Raw genomic sequence first — 18,754 nt, forward strand, 5'->3', positions numbered from 1 at the left:
AGGGGATCAATAAAGTATTATTATTATTATTATTATTATTATTAATTTTGCATCAATGGCTAGAGATGCTCAATAGACAGCAGGACTACCATCTGGCTTTATGTCAGTCTTTAGTCTAATCTGTTTGAATAATAAAATTAGACTATATATGGACATATTGGAACACAACAGAAAACAGAACTTGTCCTTAGAACATCTGAGTTTATTTTCACCATTTGAGCCCAACTTTATTTTTGTATATTCAATCTCACACAGTTCCAAAGATCCGTGTTTTATAAGCAAATAAAAAAAATGCATGTTTAGATCTGTAAGCTCAATCTGAATCTTAGCGAACAACATTCTTTGCTTAAAAGACGTGGCATGTACATATTTTCAAACTTGCCTTGAACTCAAGGATAACTGTGATCTGAAGCATTTTTCTATGCTTGCTTTCCTCACATAACATTTGACAAATGATAACTTTATCAACCACAATACTACTAATTGTCAGTATGTAGGATATATTTTCAATATTCTTTCAGAACATGTTCAAATACACTTTCTGTCTTGTGCCTCTTTTCAGACCAGCTCCAAAGGCTTCAGCAGAGCAGGAAAGCAGCACTGACAAGAAAGAGCGTCCCATGAGCATCATGAGTGAGGCCTCTAACTATACTGGTGGCTCAGATTACAGCACCTTCCCTGGCAGCCCAGCTACCACTGTCACTACTGTCACCACCACCTCATCTACGAGGGTAAGTGCCTTTCACACAATATTTACTCTGCAGTATTTGCAGCACTTAGAAGAAGTTAATTTAGCATTTCTAACCTAATCTTGGCTTAAATAAACCAATAGTTTTGATCATAGTCCCTGGATTTTCTTGGAATGTCAGTGTTATCAATTTCTGTAATATCTGTCATGAACAAAGCTGGATGACAGTAGAAGAGAGGGGGTAACTGGGTCATCTCTGAGTTTGTCTCTTATCTGTTGCTAAGAGTGAGTTACTGTTAAGACTAAAACAATAGAACAGAAACTGAACAGTACAACAGGCCCTCAGTACATGGTGATGTGTTAAATAAAATGGGATTCACAATTTCCTTTTATCTCAGTTTAGTCAAAGCACATCTGCTCCTGTCACCTGCATGAGTAAACTGTCATACAGGAAAGATGTAGAATATTTTTCCTTTGAAGTGACACATTTATCTGTCTCTGTTGGGGCTTTTTATTAGCTATAAAAGCTACTTTGGGTTGTAACTTTACTTCAAACACTTCATGGATTTGCTGGTGTTACAACTCAGTATATTTAATTCATGAGACCAACATTACATCACATTAAATTGTAACTTTACTTTGATGTAAGCTCACCCATTAAAAAAGGTTCATATGTTCTGCTTCTTATGGACACTTGATGATGACATGAAATGAGGAAGTAAAGGTGGTAGAGAACCTCCCCTCACCTCCCTCTATCTGAATAGTGAAAACATGTTCTTTTTTAAAAAGTAGAATATGAATATGAATCTTTAGAAGGAGAATTTTTTCAAGCTGCAGGGAATTATGAGACTTTAACTTAAAAAAGTGAGGAAGTGAAATCTTTCTTGCTGTCCACTTTCTGTTATGATGTGAATTATTCTGGGAGAGTCTAAGTCTGACATATTATTAAGAACCTTAAGGAGTTTACACTCAAGCCTGACCCTGTTTGTGAGCACAGTCAACTACAGAAATCTTAATCTCAGTTTCAGTCATTTTTGGCCTTAAACTTTTTAGTCTGTAAGAACATGTATGTAGTAATTATTCACTTTCATTTTTGTGCTTTGGAAGCCTTCTAGGTCATCCAAAAAAGTCCACAATTTCGGCAAGAGATCCAACTCCATCAAGCGGAACCTTAATGCCCCTGTGGTCAAGAGAAACTGGCTTTATAAACAGGTAATGGTTTTTCAACATAAACAGCGTAAAATGTAACAAACATAAACATGTAACGCCTTTTACATGAAGTTGAAAAGAAAGAATGAGGAAAGTAACAAGAGCTTGGTTCAGTTCTGTATATAGAGTCCATACTGAACATACTGAATCCAGAGTTCTGTTGTTAAACTACTTGGCTAGACTGTTCATTGGTTTATAGTCTTGCTACCTTTCCACCCTGTCACAGTAAGATATTTCCAGTCCACTGTTTCAGCAACTTGCTTCCCTAAGGACAGCCTTACAGAACACTATTCAACTTGCTCCAACTATATATGCAGTCATTGCCTCAGCTTCAGGGGTTCCAATACTGTCCCTAATTTTCCTCTGAGATGGCACTCAATTCACTTCAAAGCATCCCTAACTTACCTCCACCCACAGGTAAAATCCCATATTGAAATGTCAGGAGGATTTACCCAGAGCCCCTAATGGCTGAGTGTGACTCTTGGTAAATACCCGTTGCTGTAGTGACAGGTGTACCACAGCAGCAGAGGATCTGGTCCTCAGCTCCACGCAAACAAAATAAAGGCGGATGAGAGGGAAATTGCTAAGTAAAACCCATCAGAATGGACACAGCGTGCAGAAAGATAAATGGTGTGTGTTTGTGGGTGTTGGAGTTATTTCTAAACTTTAACTATCTTATCTTGTACAACCTTTGACTCCTTCAGGATAGCACAGGCATGAAGCTGTGGAAAAAGAGGTGGTTTGTGCTGTCTGACATGTGCCTCTTCTACTACCGTGGTGAGAACACACACGCACACACAGTATGTCTTTCTGTCTTCACAGCCAGGAACTTGGGATTGATTTCCATTCTTTTTTGTAGCCTAAACTTATGTATAACCTAAATTTTTATTCACACCATAACAAAAATAGCACTTCCTCTTATGGAGCCTGAAGGAGCAGTCAGTCCTCACAACGTTGTTGGAAAAATGAGCCTTATACAAATACAAGGCCACCCCCCCGCCCCCACACACAGAATGCTGGAAGAGGCTGCTGTGTCATGCAGAGACACCTTAAGTGTGTTAACATTTTGTCATGTTATAACCACACACTGTGTTTTAATGGTTTTAACACAGAGTCCAGCTGTATAATGTGATCTGGATCTGAATTCAGCTGTTCTGGTTCTGGTCTCAGAAGTTTGTTGGAGAACATTAGAGACCAAGGGACCCATCACATTTTCAGACGTTGTGGAAAAGTTTAAAGCAGGGTTACGTTCTTCACTAAGATCTCCAGTAGTGATACATGGTGGTAACAGAAGCATAGAAATACACACCATACTTTGCAGATTATTTGTGAAGAAGTGCTGAAAACCATGTTATTTTCCATCCTGCTTACTATTATGCATTACTTAATGCTGCCACATACAATACTAATAAGGTGCAAAATGTGTTAATGATTTTTTAACAACTACTCGGGACATTGTGGGCCGGTGGGCAGAGTACTTCAAAGACCTCCTCAATCCCACCAACATGCCTTCCATTGGGGAAGCTGAGCCTGGGGACTCTGGGTTGGGCTCTCCAATCTCTGGGGTCGAGGTCGCCGAGGTGGTTAAAAAGCTCCTCAGTGGCAAGGCTCCGGGGGTGGATGAGATCCGCCCAGAGTTCCTTAAGGCTCTGGATGTTGTAGGGTTGTGTTGGCTGACGCGACTCTGCAATATTGCATGGACATCGGGGGCAGTTCCCCTGGATTGGCAGACTGGGGTGGTGGTCCCCCTGTTCAAAAAGGGGGACCGGAGGGTGTGCTCCAATTATAGAGGGGTCACACTCTTAAGCCTCCCTGGCAAGGTCTATTCAGGGGTCCTGGAGAGGAGGGTCCGTCGGATAGTCGAACCTCGGATTCAGGAAGAGCAGTGTGGTTTTCGTCCTGGTCGTGGAACACTGGACCAGCTCTACACCCTCGGCAGGGTCCTGGAGGGTGCATGGGAGTTTGCCCAACCGGTCTACATGCGTTTTGTGGACTTGGAGAAGGCGTTCGACCGTGTCCCTCGGGGAGCACTTAGGGGGGTTCTCCGGGAGTATGGGGTACCGGGCCCTTTGATACGGGCTGTCAGGTCCCTGTATGACCGGAGTCAGAGTCTGGTCCGCATTGCCGGCAGTAAGTCGGGCTCGTTTCCAGTGAGAGTTGGACTCTGCCAGGGCTGCCCTTTGTCACCGATTCTGTTCATCACTTTCATGGACAGAATATCTAGGTGCAGCCAAGATGTTGAGGGGATCCGATTTGGTGGCCTTAGGATCTCATCTCTGCTTTTTGCAGACAATGTGGTCCTTCTGGCTTCATCAGGTCGTGATCTGCAGCTCTCGTTGGAGCGGTTCGCAGCTGAGTGTGAAGCGGCCGGGATGAGTATCAGTGCCTCCAAATCCGAGGCCATGGTCTTGAGCTGGAAAAGGGTAGAGTGCCTTCTCCGGGTCAGGGCGGGTGTCCTGCCCCAGGTGGAGGAGTTCAAGTATCTTGGGATCTTGTTCACGAATGGGGGAAGAAGGGAGCGGGAGATCGACAGGCAGATTGGCGCAGCGTCGGTCATCAAGCGGGCGCTGTACCGGTCCGTCGTGGTGAAGAGAGAGCTGAGCCAAAAAGCAAAGCTCTCGATTTACCGGTCGATCTACGTTCCCACCCTCATCTATGGTCATGAGCTTTGGGTCATGACCGAAAGAATGAGATCGCAGCCAAAATGGGTTTTCTCCATAGGGTGGCTGGGCTCTCCCTTAGAGATAGGATGAGAAGCTCAGTCATCCGGGAGGGACTCAGAGTAGAGCCGCTGCTCCTTCACATCGAGAGGAGCCAGTTGAGGTGGCTCGGGCATCTGGTCAGGATGCCTCCTGGACGCCTCCCTGGTGAGGTGTTCCGGGCACGTCCCACCGGGAGGAGGCCCCGGGGAAGACCCAGGACATGCTGGAGGGACTATGTCTCTTGGCTGGCCTGGGAACACCTTGGGATTCCCCCGGAAGAGCTAGAAGAAGTGGCCGGGGAGAGGGAAGTCTGGGCCTCCCTTCTGAAGCTGCTACCCCCGCGACCCGACCCCGGATAAGCGGAAGAAGATGGATGGATTTTTAACAAATTCTAAGCTTTGCCCCAGCTGCAGTCCAATGGTTGGATTTAATCAGTGGTGGAGAAAGTACTCATACAATGTACTTAAGTAAAAGTACAAATACACAGACAAAAATTTACTCAAGTAAAAGTCAAAGTACCACATTATTATTTTACTTAAGTAAAAGTAAGAAAGTACAAGCTTTTAAAACTACTTAAGTATTAAAAGTAAAAGTACTTGCCGACCATAATACCTTATATAATATATATAACGGCTTATATAATGTCATTAAGTGTACCTATCGTATTTAGTTTTAATAAATCAGTAATGTACCATTTTAATGAGCAATGCTGCAGATAAAGCATGTTTTTATTGTGTTTACCCCCTGTGACAGTTTAGATTTAGATATTTTATTCTATGCATCAGAATTCCAGGGATGACCTGCAGGGTTACATGTAATTAGGCAAAATGAGAGAAATTATTATACCTTTGAAATGTTTTATTTAATTCAAAATAAACACGTTCAAAAGAAAATTGTTTCCCTGAAAAAAGGGACTTTAAACTGACCTAACAAACATCAAGCGATTTGGAAACATCTAGTCTTTCGTCCTAACAAAACATGAACTTAACTTTTCTGCCAGCTATTTTGAGAGAACTCTTAACAGAAAGGGGCTGACAATAAACACCTTCCAGGCAGGGGGGGTACGGCTGACTCTGTGGGCGGGAATGTCCGCCAATGTCGCCGGACTTGCGACAATTGCGTCTCATTGGAACCCATATTCTAATTTATTGAATATGACTGTAACTGTTACATGGAGATTATTTTAATGGCGCTAACATTTATTCAATAACCAGGACGTGAAGGAGTTTAGCGTCAACTTATATGTAACATTCATGGCGGGAGACGTGATCACGACCGCAGTAATCACTGTTACTTGCAAGTTCATGCTAGCTTATAACAATATACAGTAATCGTATTTATTTACTGCAGTCGAGTTCAACAAAAAGCTTGCTAAGATTACATAAAACTTCACTAACACAAATTAATTTAACATCGATAGCGTTTAGCAACTTAACTTACCTCAATATGTTTTTTCAAATGTGATGGTGAATTTTTGAAAGATAAAATTTCATGCTTTCGGGGAAGGCAAAGGCGGCATTGGAATCTTCAGGAAGCGTTTTTTGACCCAGTTATTTCAAAGAAATCTTTTAAATAAGGCCATGGGTGGGGCAGGTCTTCTGGAGGATGACTATCCTTGGACTCCATTCTGGGAGTTAATGATTCTGCAGGTCCTGCGTACTGTGCTGCTCTTCTTGAGGGAGGGCCTAATGGTTATTTCCCGCTTTGGATTGGTTCAGCGGACTGATTCTGCTCTCGCCATTGGATACTTTCAAACTAACGAACAAATCAAAAAACTGAAATGCGTCTTGGATGTAACGAGTAACGAAACGCTATATAGAAATGTAGTGAAGTAGAAAGTACAGATACTTACTGTTAAATGTAGTGGAGTAAAAGTAGAAAGTATCCATTATTAAATCTACTTAAAGTACAGATACACGAAAATTGTACTTAAGTACAGTAACGAAGTACTTGTACTTCGTTACTTCCCACCACTGGATTTAATGCGTCAATGTAACAAGATAACAAAATGGGACATTTTCTCACTAGAATGAAAATAGTGTTTTTATTACTAAACTCAGGTCATTCTAACAAGGACTATTACAGTTTAAGGAATCGTTCCCATGCTGCAGGGCCACACTAATTGAAGAACCTTCTCTTCACAAAGCGTATCTGTCCATCCTTCATTTCTACTAAACACTTAAAAGGAGATTTTCCATCTTTCTAAAGTGACAAATTAGTTGCTCCCAGAATGCAATCAGCTGCCATTTTGATGATAAACACAGAGAGGAATTGGATGTTTATTGGTTTTACCAGCTAGAGAAGCGAGAGGTGAAACACCTTCAAGAAGGACAGCATCCTTGTCTACCTAATAATGAACCACCTCTTATTTTCATTTTTCTCCTACTTGTTGGATCACTTGGTTCTAAGAGATGCCAGCAGAATTTGGAGCCTCTGCATTTATTCCTGGCCTCGGGGGAAGACGATGAGCGTCCCTGCCACAGAAAACCTCTTCTCGTTAAAATCAAAAACTAGATTTACATGCACTCTAGCAAAGTGAGATGATGCACTGGTGATCAAACCTGGCATTTGAACAACTAAAGCCATTTATCAAAGTTCTAAGCATGCGTCCTGCTGAAGTTTGATACACATATTCCAGCAGGTTCCACATGGAGCTTCAGTTTTAGATAGGTCAGTCCAGAGCAGACTGTCACTGTCTGATTACCTCAATAAAAACTAAGTCAGATTTAAAACAGTATATAGTATGTCACAGAGGTGGGAACTCGGGACTTGGACTTAAGTCAGACATAGGTCACCATTATTATGACTTTAGACTTGAACACATTTTCAGAGAATTTTGACTTGACTTGAACTTTTACACAAATGACTTGGGACTTGAACCTTGAACCTTTGTGGGTGTTGGAGTAATTTCTAAACTTTAACTATCTGACCTTGTTCAATGTTTGACTCCTTTAGGACAGCACAGGCATGAAGCTGTGGAAGAAGAACTTGAACCTTAAAAAGACTTCGTATTTGGTGAGAGTGGGGGTCTGTGTCAGAAAGCAGGATCTGTAGCTGAGCTCAGGGCTCAGAGTTTCTCTGTTCCTGCCCATCATAACAATGAAACTGTCATGAATTGCGGTGTGTTGAGGTGGTGGGGCAGACGCTGTAGACCCAGGTAAGATGAATAAATGATCTTTTACTGATTAAAACACAGTTCAAGCAACGGGCAGCACGGCTAAGCGGAGGCCAGGGCTCGACATCGGTAGCAACTGTTAAAACGACTGGACAACACGAAGGACTGAACGCACATTAGACAGGACCCGACAGAGATGCTGAGACACAGGTGACATTAAATACAAGGGAGGGTAATCACAGAAACGAGACACAGCTGGGAAACAATCAAGGGGAAGACAGGACAACACGAAGACTCAAGGACACAGAAAACTCTAAATAAGAAAACACAGAATATGACAGTATCCCCCCCCTCAAGGGCGGCTACCAGACGCCCAAAAAACAAAAAACACAAAAAGGGTGCGCGGAGGGGCTCTGGACGGGGGCCAGAGTCCAGAAACAACAAAAAACTACCCACAAGGTGGGCCGAGGCAAAGGAGGCGGGAACCACGGAGGTGGTCCGGCGGTCGTCCGCGGCGCTGGAGGCGGGAACCACGGAGGTGGTCCGGCGGTCGTCCGCGGCGCTGGAGGCGGGAACCAGGGAGGTGGTCCGGCGGTCGCCCGCGGCGCTGGAGGTGGCGACGAAGAGTCTCTGGGGCCGCCCTGAGGCGGCGACGACGACGAGTCTCCGGGGCCGCCCTGAGGCGGCGACGAACACTGAGAGGCGGGGTGTCGGGAGGAGCACTGGAACTAGGAAGCTCTGGAGGAACGGAACTAGGAAGCTCTGGAGGAACGGAACTAGGAAGCTCTGGAGGAACGGAACTAGGAAGCTCTGGAGGGACGGAACTAGGAAGCTCTGGAGGAACGGAACTAGGAAGCTCTGGAGGAATGGAACTAGAAAGCCCTGGAGGGGCCGAGAACCCACTAACTGGGGCCGACTGTCGGCCTGGAGCAGTCTCTGGAGCGGGGACATGAGGCTCGGGAAAGCCGGCTGGAGCGCCGGCTGGAACAACGCCGGCTGATTCGGGCTCGGGTGCGCCGGCTGGAACGGATCTTCTCTTCTGAAGATACTCGTTGTATAGTTCAAAAACCATCTCAAATATGATTGAATCTCTTTTGAACTGATCAAACAGGTAAGAAAAGTCCTCTTCTGAATTGATTTCGAAAATGTTAATTGGAAATGATGGGGCTGTCAGGGTGTGCTTCTGGCTCTTAGCCAGGTCGTAGTCCGACTCCAAACCCCTCTCCTCCAGCAGCAGCGGAGAAGGCAGGATCTCTACGTCATTGTAAAGATCCCTTTGCGCCAATTCCAGCTGCTGCTGAATCCATTCCTCGCGTTCGATCTGTGCCATGATTGCCGCTATCTCACCTCGGTCTGGTCGGGTCATTCTGTCATGAATTGCGGTGTGTTGAGGTGGTGAGGCAGACGCTGTAGACCCAGGTAAGATGAATAAATGATCTTTTAATGATGAAAACACAGTCCAAGCAACGGGCAGCACGGCCAAGCGGAGGCCAGGGCTCGACGCCGGTAGCAACTGTTAAAACGACTGGACAACACGAAGGACTGAACGCACATTAGACAGGACCCGACAGAGATGCTTCTTCTTCTTCTTCTTCTTTTCCTTTTTTATGGCGGTTGGCAAACAACTTTTAGATGTGCATTACCGCCATCTACTGGAATGGAGTGTGGATCGGGACGCTTACTATATACACCCCCCTCAAAACAAAACAAAACAATAAAATAAAAAATAAAAAAATAAATAAAATAAAAATAAAAAGACAGAGATGCTGAGACACAGGTGACATTAAATACAAGGGAGGGTAATCACAGAAACGAGACACAGCTGGGAAACAATCAAGGGGAAGACAGGACAACACGAAGACTCGGGGACACAGAAAACTCTAAATAAGAAAACACAGAACATGACAGAAACAGCTTGGATCATATATTTGAATCCATCTGCATCTGGAGGTCATATTGAGAATAAATGGATTGTTTACTGCAGTCGGTGCATTAAGTCTAAACATTGAGTTCTGCCTTTGTATTTTTTACAGGCTGTTTATTCTTGACAATTATAGTTGAAAGTCTTTAAATCCTCTGCTGTAAAGAGTTAAAATCAAAGCAGCAAACTCTGGATTAGCCCCTTGACTCCTGATTTAAAGAACACGGACCAGAGCGTAACATTGTATGTATTAATTGTTTTTATCTTCTAACCAGGTTGCTATGTATTGCAAATTTTTTGCTCAGGTCCCTCTTGAAAATGAGATCTAGATCTCAACGGGGTTTGCCTGATTAAATAAAGGAATATGAATATGAACATTCATTTGAATTCACATCATCCTTTTTTGATCCCAAAATTAAATGTTGTATGTCGTATTATTCAAGGTTCTTTAATGCATTGTTGTAGAGACTGCTGGCTGTGAACATGATGGATCTCCTAAAGCAGTCTGTATTATGGTCTGGGCTTCTGACTGAAGACACTATGATGAAGAGGATGATCAGGGTTTCTCATAATTTTCTTGATTTCATGAAAATCTCCAGAGGTGCCACAGTCTTAACCAGAACCATAACCAAACCAGACTTCTGTATCAGGTTGTTAAGTTTGTTCTAAAAGAAAAACAAGTTCCCAAATGTTTTCTTTGTTTGCTGCTTTGTATTTCTTCCAAACATCAGGCAGTAACTCCACCACCTTGCTGGTTATTTTACAATCATCAAACAGAAGCTGCATCTGGTTATACTGCTGCATTGTTTTCTTTAAAGCACCAGGTTTCAGGAAATTTTTTCCTTTGCTGCATTGGTGAGTCTGGTTGTTTGAGGAAAGGACTGAGGAAGAAAGAAGATATTAAAGGGGCTGCTCTCTTTATTCCATGCTTGATAAAGATTTGCATCTGTTGAGAAAATTCCAGTAACGGCCAATGGGGGGTATCCACAGTGAAGGGTGGTCTGGGTGACATCATGTCCTGAAGCAGGCGGGCAGGCAGGAAGTCGTTGGTGTAATAAAGCATGGCCATTCTGTTTTTATGAATACTTTTAAAACAATTTGAAAGGCATGCATTTCACTAAGCCATCAGCAATATGCTGTATAATATTTATAACTACCCAGGTCAAAAACAGACATGTTTAAATATGCAAATATTATACAACCAAAAAGGAGGAAATCATTAATCACTGACATCTAAAACCAACATTTACACACCTCAGCCTTCATGTTTGATAGACAAACCACTTCAGAGAGGTTCAGGTTTAGACAGTCACTTCATGTTTGAATGTCTTGATGAATTATGTCAAACTTTCCTTTGTCATTTCTGCAGATGAAAAGGAGGACAGCATCCTGGGAAGTATCCTGCTGCCCAGTTTTCACATTTCCATGCTGTCTGTGGACGATCACATCAGTAAGAAATATGCCTTCAAGGTAAATCCTTCTAAATGTTGTTTGATCCAAAATGTTAATAAATCTCAAACCTGAATGTCTTAGAAAGTAAAAGTGAGGTCTTAACCTTTTCAGGAGAATATCTATGAATATCTATTGGCCAACTATTATTTTGCCTAAATATTATGCAACTAACTGAAAAACAAACATTTCAATTCACTTTTTCATTAACATCTGTGTAAGTGAAACATTTCAATTTAGTTGATCTATGTACTTCCATTTCACAACAAATGTCATCTGGAGGGACTTTACAGAAATGTAATTTCAATTCAAATACACATGGATTCCAGTTATTCCTAATTATTAAACAGTAAGACTAGCTCATTATTGACATTGGTTTAAAAAGTTTTCTGTCAAAGCTAGATTCTTGATGGGTTTGCTTGTAAGTCAATGCATCAAGTCATTGATTGCACTATTCACTGGACAAGTATGTAGCGAAAATTGCATGCATTGTGTTTTTGACTTTGCAGCAATTCCTCATACCAAACATGAATGTAGCGACAGTGGGGAGGAAAAACTCCCCTTTAACAGGAAGAAACCTCCAGCAGGACCAAAGCCTGAGTCAGTGGAAGGGGCCATCTGCCACCACTGACAGAGCAGTGGTGGGATAATTTGAATGTTAATTACCAGTAAAGTATTAATTGCTGCTTATTTTCATACAGTTTCCAATGTGTCTGACATCAGTATGCAGATGAAAATTGATATTATTGACTATATGACCATATATTCTGTCCTTACACAGGTGTGCTGAACTGCGTTAGATAGCGAACAGCGAACAAAAAAATTCCAAACGTTGAGCTGTCTGAGCTTTAATTAGTTCTTTTTTTTGTAAAACTGAAAAACAAGCATAAAGAAAATATACATGAACAGTTTGCACGTCTCAAGTACAGACATTGATATATGAAAGACAGAATGTTTAACATGTAGTGCCACGAAGGCTGGACACGTTTAACAAGGTTAAAATGAAACAAAAACTAGCAGACAAAGTTATGTCAGACAACATTTGAGCACAATAACACTACTTACGGACAAAGATACTTGAGGCTTGAAACAGACTGTCGCTCTACCACGTTGCAAGCAGAAAACGTTAGACTGAATTTTAAGGAAAACAAAACCTACCTTAAATCCTGCCACAAGGGGGTAGTAAAATAACAGAAAATAGGATACTAAGAAATTCTCTTAGTACTACAATACACCATATCAGAGTAAATGATCTGGCTACATTTACAAATCTGGTACTGATAAGCAAAATCAAGTCCAGTTGTTTTCTGTTTACCCACTCAGGATTGCTCCTGCTAAGGACAACTGAGAATCTTATTCTTCACCAAGCAGACATGAATATTAACTCTACCACTGTCTTAGGGGTTGTCACAATTTGCTTCTGCCTTTCCAACTAGAGCAGAACTCCTCATGGATAAGAGATTGTCATTGACAAACTTTGGCCAGAAATATAAAGCCGAATATCTACCATCTAAAACTCTTGAATTATCTGATCCTCATCATACTGTTTTTCATCTAAGCTCGTCTAAGCTTTCCTTCTGTGTTTTTCAGAAGGAAAGTAGACATTTCTACTTGACTATTCTATTTCCTATTTTCCCATCTGAAGAACTTCTATGGAGTGAAGAAAACACAGAAACTCTTTTCAGCCAACATTGCCTCAGAGTCTGCTTATAACCATCTACTCTTTGCTCTTTCCGCCACTGTCAGGCCACTCACCCCAACATGCGGACATATTACTTCTGCACAGACACCTCAAAGGAGATGGAGTCCTGGATGAAAGTCATGACAGATGCTGCACTCGTCCACGCTGAGCCGGTCAAAAGGTCAGTAACCAGCCCGCTTTGCTTTATGCTTGGAGGAGCTTTGATCCGTTCTCAGCAAGTTTTTTTCAAAGTTTTTTCCTGTGAAGATCATAACTTCTTTATGCCAAGGTGTATTTGCATCATGGGAGAGAAAGTACAGAAATATAAAGACATTAATGTTCACATGGACGACAGACTGGACTGGAGACGCAACAATGAAGCTTTGACAAAAAGGGACAGAGCAGACTGGACTTCTTAAAGAATAAAACAACTTTCAGTGTTTAAAGCAAGAGTTAGATAGTTTAGATTGTTTATTGATCTAAAACTCATAGAGAAATGTAACAGTTTTTACAGTCAATCAACACTCCAACTGCAATCAATTTTATAAAAACCAAGTCAAATAGAAATAATTATAAGATGCTGTGTATCTTCTATCAGTCTGTTGTTGAGCATCATCTCTTCTGCTGTCATCTGTTGGGCCAGCAGCATCAGAACCAGGAACTTAAAAAGGTTCAACAGCCGGATAAAGAAGGCTGGTTCTGTTCTGATTCTGTTCTGGTTCTGTTCTGGGGACGACTGTAGAACCTCTGGAGATGATGATGCAAAAAAGGATGTTACATAAAATCAAGAAATTCATGGATAACCCCGGCCATCCTCTTCATGAATCTTCCTCATGAGGCTGTCATACAACAACAGTGTCTTCATTCAGAGGGTTCTTCAGAACTGCAGTAATACAGACTGTTACAGGAGATCCTTGCTGCCCACAGCCACCAGCATCTACAATAAATCTTTGAAGAACCTTAGATAAAATGAGTTACAACAACATTTAATGTCCTTTGGGATTATTCAAGTATTTTTAAATTGACCAAGTTGACCAATTGCATAATAAGTCCCTCACAACAATTTATCTTTTCTTCTCACCTCAAAAATCTTAGATTTTTCTGCTATGCCATTTTTTAAAACTCAAATTGTTCATAATATGATCTCCTTAACCTGACTATCTACCCAAGTTATCTCAAGATAGCATTACAAACAAATTAAGACAGGGATCTGCTAGAAATCTTGTCACTTTATTTTGCCTCAGTTTTTCTCGCCTTATATTGGAAACTAACTCTGCTTGTTGAACACAGGCTAGACAAGCTGAACGTGGAGCAGCAGACACCTCAGCAATGGAACAACTTGCTGAACCACACTGCCCTTACACAGCCTGAGATCCAGAACAACGAACGGAACAGAGAACCTGTACGACAACATTCACTTTCACGGGCCGATGAAAAACGCTTGAAAGACATTGAAAAACAGAATAGCCAGAAGGAGAGAGAGTATTACACCCTACAAAGAGATGGAGAAAAGTACTCATTAAAGAAAGATGGAATTAGCTACATGCTTCAGAAGGACGGAGATAGATATCTCCTTCACAAAGACGGAGAGCGATACCTGCTGCGAAAGGATGGGGAGAAATACTCACTGCAGAAAGATGTGGAGAATTATGCTGTTCAAAAAGTGAATAATAAATATACAGTGACACCAACAGAAGATAAATATGCTCCTTCCAAAGATGGTGAAAAGTTTCTACTTGCAAAAGATGGAGAAAAGTATGCTCTGCAGAAAGTTGGAGACAGACACATGCTCCAGAAAGACGGGCAAATTTATGCTCCTGTAAAGAGACAGTTATCATTAAAGGAAACAGAAAGATACAGCGCCATGAGAGACACCGGAAACAAATATGGTACCATACAAATTGTGGATAAATACGGTAATCTAAAGGAAGTAAGGAAGTACAGCACACTACGAGAGGGGAATAAATATGCTGCTGTTACAGACGCAGAGAAGTATGCTACAATTCGTGCTGGGGAAAAGTATTACTACCAGAGAGATCCAAGTTCAGAAAGGTCTTTAAATAATATCAACAGCATTAAGCTTCAGCCTGCTCAAGCAGCTGCCATTGCAGCTGCAGTGTCAGTATCGCGCCAGAACCAGGCAAATGTCAACGTCCAAAAACCTCTGCAAGTTAACAGGTCTGGAGAACAGCCTGGGGACTGCGGTCAGATAAAAGCAGAGAACACTGTGGCCAGGGTTCCTCTGCAGGCCCCAGCTCCAGTTCATGAGCCAGACTTTGGCATACCCAGCTCCAGTTCCATGCAACACCTGGAGCCGAGGGTTCGAGTTCACCGAACAAGAGAACTGGATGATGACTTGCGAAGGTAAGGCTTTTAAATGGTGTCTTTATACATTATTGAGACTTTATACATGCATTTTTAAAGTTTTGAACTGTTTGTCTTAAGCAAATTGTAGCATAAAATGACATCGACTGAAAGCTTGTGCTGAAGATGGAAAAATACTTTTCTTGCACTACTGACTATAAAAACAGCTAATCAAATGTATTTTTTTATTTGAAAATAAGGGTGTATATGGACGATCAAAGCTGATCAAAAATTTCAGTCCGTTACAGTTTAATGTTTTTAGGCTTTATGTTTGTTTACAATTATTAATAAGTGATCACTGTACACTATACAGTGTACAGTGTTATAATCTAATACAGGTTATAGATTAGCTAATTTAAACACCTGCTCTACTGACGATCAGTCAGAGTTGGTGTGTAACTCACCTTTTTTATTTTTTAACTTTTATTTTTTTAACCAAAACAAACTGAATTCCACAGTACATTTACATTTACATACAGCTGGGTTAAGTCAAGTAAGCAAAACTAAACTACTTCTTCTCTTCTCTAATTAAACAGTAAAACAGTTTTCTCCCTTTTTTAATCGTGTCAAGAAACTGCTGTGTTTGGGGCTGAAAAGAGAACTACTACAATCTGAACAAAAATAAGGTTCAAATCACTTTAATCTATATTGAGGCTATATTCTGTGTTTTAGGCCCACCTAAATGTTAAGAGAAGGCTACAGGAAGTGAACATATCTTTCAACCTCAACCTTTCATCCTGGACATGGGCCAGGAGGCCAACATCTGCTCTAACGGGCAGGAATTTAATATTTCATTATTACTCATGGCCTCAAACAATTGCTACTCAAAATTTGCTCTCTGACTGACTAAAAAATTGCTGTTCTGACTATCTGTGCTACCTTGCAGAAATCGTTAGAACTGCGGCTCATGGAAGTTGAGTAGCTCTGTTTCCTGCATAAAAAACACACCCAAGAAATTCAGCTAAACAATAAGTTTGCATGGAGAGGGGGGCTGTCATAAAGAGGTGCTTGGGTTTCAGCAGCTGATCAGACAGGATTGCTTTTTAAATGTTGACAGATTTCACCTGGTTTCTTAGTTTTCCATGACTTTTTGCAGCTGCTTTTCTTCATGGGTCCAAAACTACAAATGTGGTTTGATTTGTTTGTATGCGTGAATTATATTAGGCCTATTGATTAATCAAAGTATGGTTGTAAAGTTGTTTGTTTTTTTCCATCAGGTTGGCCAAACCTCACTCTCAGCATCTTTGTTTAGGCTAAACTTAGAAAGGACACTTTTGTTAGAAATGTTCTAGTTCAGCATGTTTTCTTGGACTAAATAAAGGCAAGGACTGGTTGACCTGAAATAGCCATAAAAAAAGATGTGCATAAACTCCCAGAGTTAGAGGGTAACGCTTTAACAGCAGAACTGGAAGCTGAAAGCATGTTTACCCTTGAACGTCTTCCACATGTATTTCAAGTAGCCTGCTACTGAGTTACCCAGTCTTTTAAGACATTAAGAGTTTTACTCTGGAGAGATTAGCAAAAACAAAAATCCACACATCCTCCCTGTTGTCTCTTTCAGTGTTATGTCATACCAGACATTGCCCAGGAACATGCCCAGTCACAGGACACAGATCGTCCCCTGCTTCCCTGAGGGTTACCGCACACTGCCCCGCAACAGCATGATGAGGCCTGATAGCATCTGCAGCGTAACAGGCTCTGTTTACGATCGGGCCCTCCGGCCAGTCTCCTCCACTATCGGCACAGCAGAAAAGAGGCGATCAATGAGAGACGACACCATGTGGCAGCTGTATGAGTGGCAGCAGAGGCAGGCCTTCTCCAGGCAGAGCTTGGCACAACCAGCAGGTCTGCCTCATGCCCTAGCAATTGTTCATACTGCTCCAATTATTTTTGCTTTGTGTCACTTTTCAAGCACAAACTTTGTTATATTTAGTGAGATTTCATGTGCATTATTGTGAAACTGAAAGGAATAATGGTTTTAACATTTTTTACAAGCTGAATTTAAAAATTTGACATGCATTCACACCGGCCTGTTTAGTCTACTTCCACTTTAATTAAACTGTAGCTCATTTGTCCAGAAGGTTCGGTTCGTTTGAGGAGGTGTGAATACACAATCACACTCTAGGGCAGACCAAAAAAGTGATCTCTAGTCCATCTAAAAACTTTAAAGTTGATTTGGACCTCGGTGTTATTTTCCTTTGCGGTGCACTGCAGCTGCTGTAATTTTTAAAACTTCAAAATTAAAATCTCCAGCAGAAAACAAACAACAATTGAACAGTAGAAAAACAAACATATGGAGCATTTAGTTGTTAATAGCCTGGCTCCGGTTGGATAACAACTTTAAAATCATAAGGTATTCTCCACCATTAGCCTCTATGTTTACTTCTGCAAACACTAAGCACTTCTTCTTCTGTTTTATGGCGGTTGCCAAAACACTGAGCGTGCTCACTACGTGTGGCATTACTGCACCCTCTATGTTGCTGCCCTCAGGTTGTTGGCAGTTCACTCAGTAGATCACACACAAGAACTGTGAATGCAAAAAAGTTTGATTTCACAAAAATTTAGAATTGAGTGTTGAAGCCTGCAGTGTGAATGTAGCCTTAGAGACATATCTCAGCTGTTTGTTTTTTTCAATTAGCATTTATAACAGTCAACTTTATTTTGTAATTTAATCAGAAATTCTGAATTTGCTGTAACTTGTGGTTGCCATGTTCTTAGCTGTGGGTCAGTACGGCACCCTGCCCAGCACAAAGACCATGGGAAACATCTCTGAGCATGCTGTGGCACGCTCCATCTCCACCTCCCCGTCTCATGGCAACCTGGCGCTCTACAGCAGCTTCTCCCCACCTCACCAGCAGGCTGCTCCTAACCCAAGCAGCTCACTCTCTGAGGTGTCCTCACCTGTCCTCAGAGGGGATGGGACGTTGGATCGCCGGCAAAGGTCTCACCTCAGCATAGTAAGTGCATGGCATTTGAAGGCCAAGTCATGTAAAACATATTTTTTGGAGCATTGGGCACTGCTATATCATATTCACACACTGCTGTCCACAGCATGGTGTTTGCCTTTGGCATGTCATTTTTCTGCCTAATGTAGTAGATCTCAGATCAGATTGTTTTTATCCAAACAACCTACAGTTTTTACAGCCTCCTGAGAAGTTTGTTTGAACTATCGTTATGGATGAGTTTGGCTGGGAAACAGGGGTGGGTAGGATTTACACCTGAGTACATCTCTACTCCCTTTGGATTTTATGGACAGATGGACTGCTGTAGTTTGCAGGAACAGCCACTGCTGGTTGCTGTAAATTCATATTCCACTCAAAAGTGGGATTAAGGCTTTTGTTGGAAGCAGTTAAGAGTTTCTGGTATGGATCATAAAGTTTGAATATATTAGGTGACGAAGGGAGACAGCAAAAGTGCCATAAAGAAATCTCTTTAAAACTCAAACCTTTTTATGTAGAAGAAAGAAAATCAGGAAAAACACAGAAGTTTATTCATTTAAAATGTTCCAGGTTTACCCTCTCCCTTTATAAAGGATGTTCTTGTTGGATCTGGAATCATGCTGCCTGTTTTGTCCAGATCACAGTGGGTTTGTTGAAGCAGGTGTATGATGGCGTCTTCAACTCCA

At 41.7% G+C, this 18,754-nt stretch overlaps 1 protein-coding gene across 9 annotated transcripts in view; it reads left to right on the forward strand.

Annotated features, from left to right (window-relative positions):
• The window catches only part of LOC114160928 (pleckstrin homology domain-containing family A member 5), a 153,869-nt gene that overhangs the window by 95,595 nt on the left and 39,520 nt on the right, over window positions 1–18,754 (forward strand). For all 9 annotated transcript variants that reach the window (XM_028043868.1, XM_028043869.1, XM_028043872.1 and 6 more), the window contains 8 exons: window positions 563–731; window positions 1,796–1,900; window positions 2,602–2,674; window positions 11,005–11,105; window positions 12,831–12,946; window positions 14,056–15,129; window positions 16,691–16,974; window positions 17,848–18,086. In XM_028043868.1, the coding sequence (XP_027899669.1) occupies window positions 563–731; window positions 1,796–1,900; window positions 2,602–2,674; window positions 11,005–11,105; window positions 12,831–12,946; window positions 14,056–15,129; window positions 16,691–16,974; window positions 17,848–18,086 (2,161 nt within the window). The remainder of the gene's footprint in view (window positions 1–562; window positions 732–1,795; window positions 1,901–2,601; window positions 2,675–11,004; window positions 11,106–12,830; window positions 12,947–14,055; window positions 15,130–16,690; window positions 16,975–17,847; window positions 18,087–18,754) is intronic.

This window comes from Xiphophorus couchianus, chromosome 17, assembly GCF_001444195.1.
Source record: "Xiphophorus couchianus chromosome 17, X_couchianus-1.0, whole genome shotgun sequence".
In the NCBI taxonomy this organism is placed as follows: domain Eukaryota; kingdom Metazoa; phylum Chordata; class Actinopteri; order Cyprinodontiformes; family Poeciliidae; genus Xiphophorus; species Xiphophorus couchianus.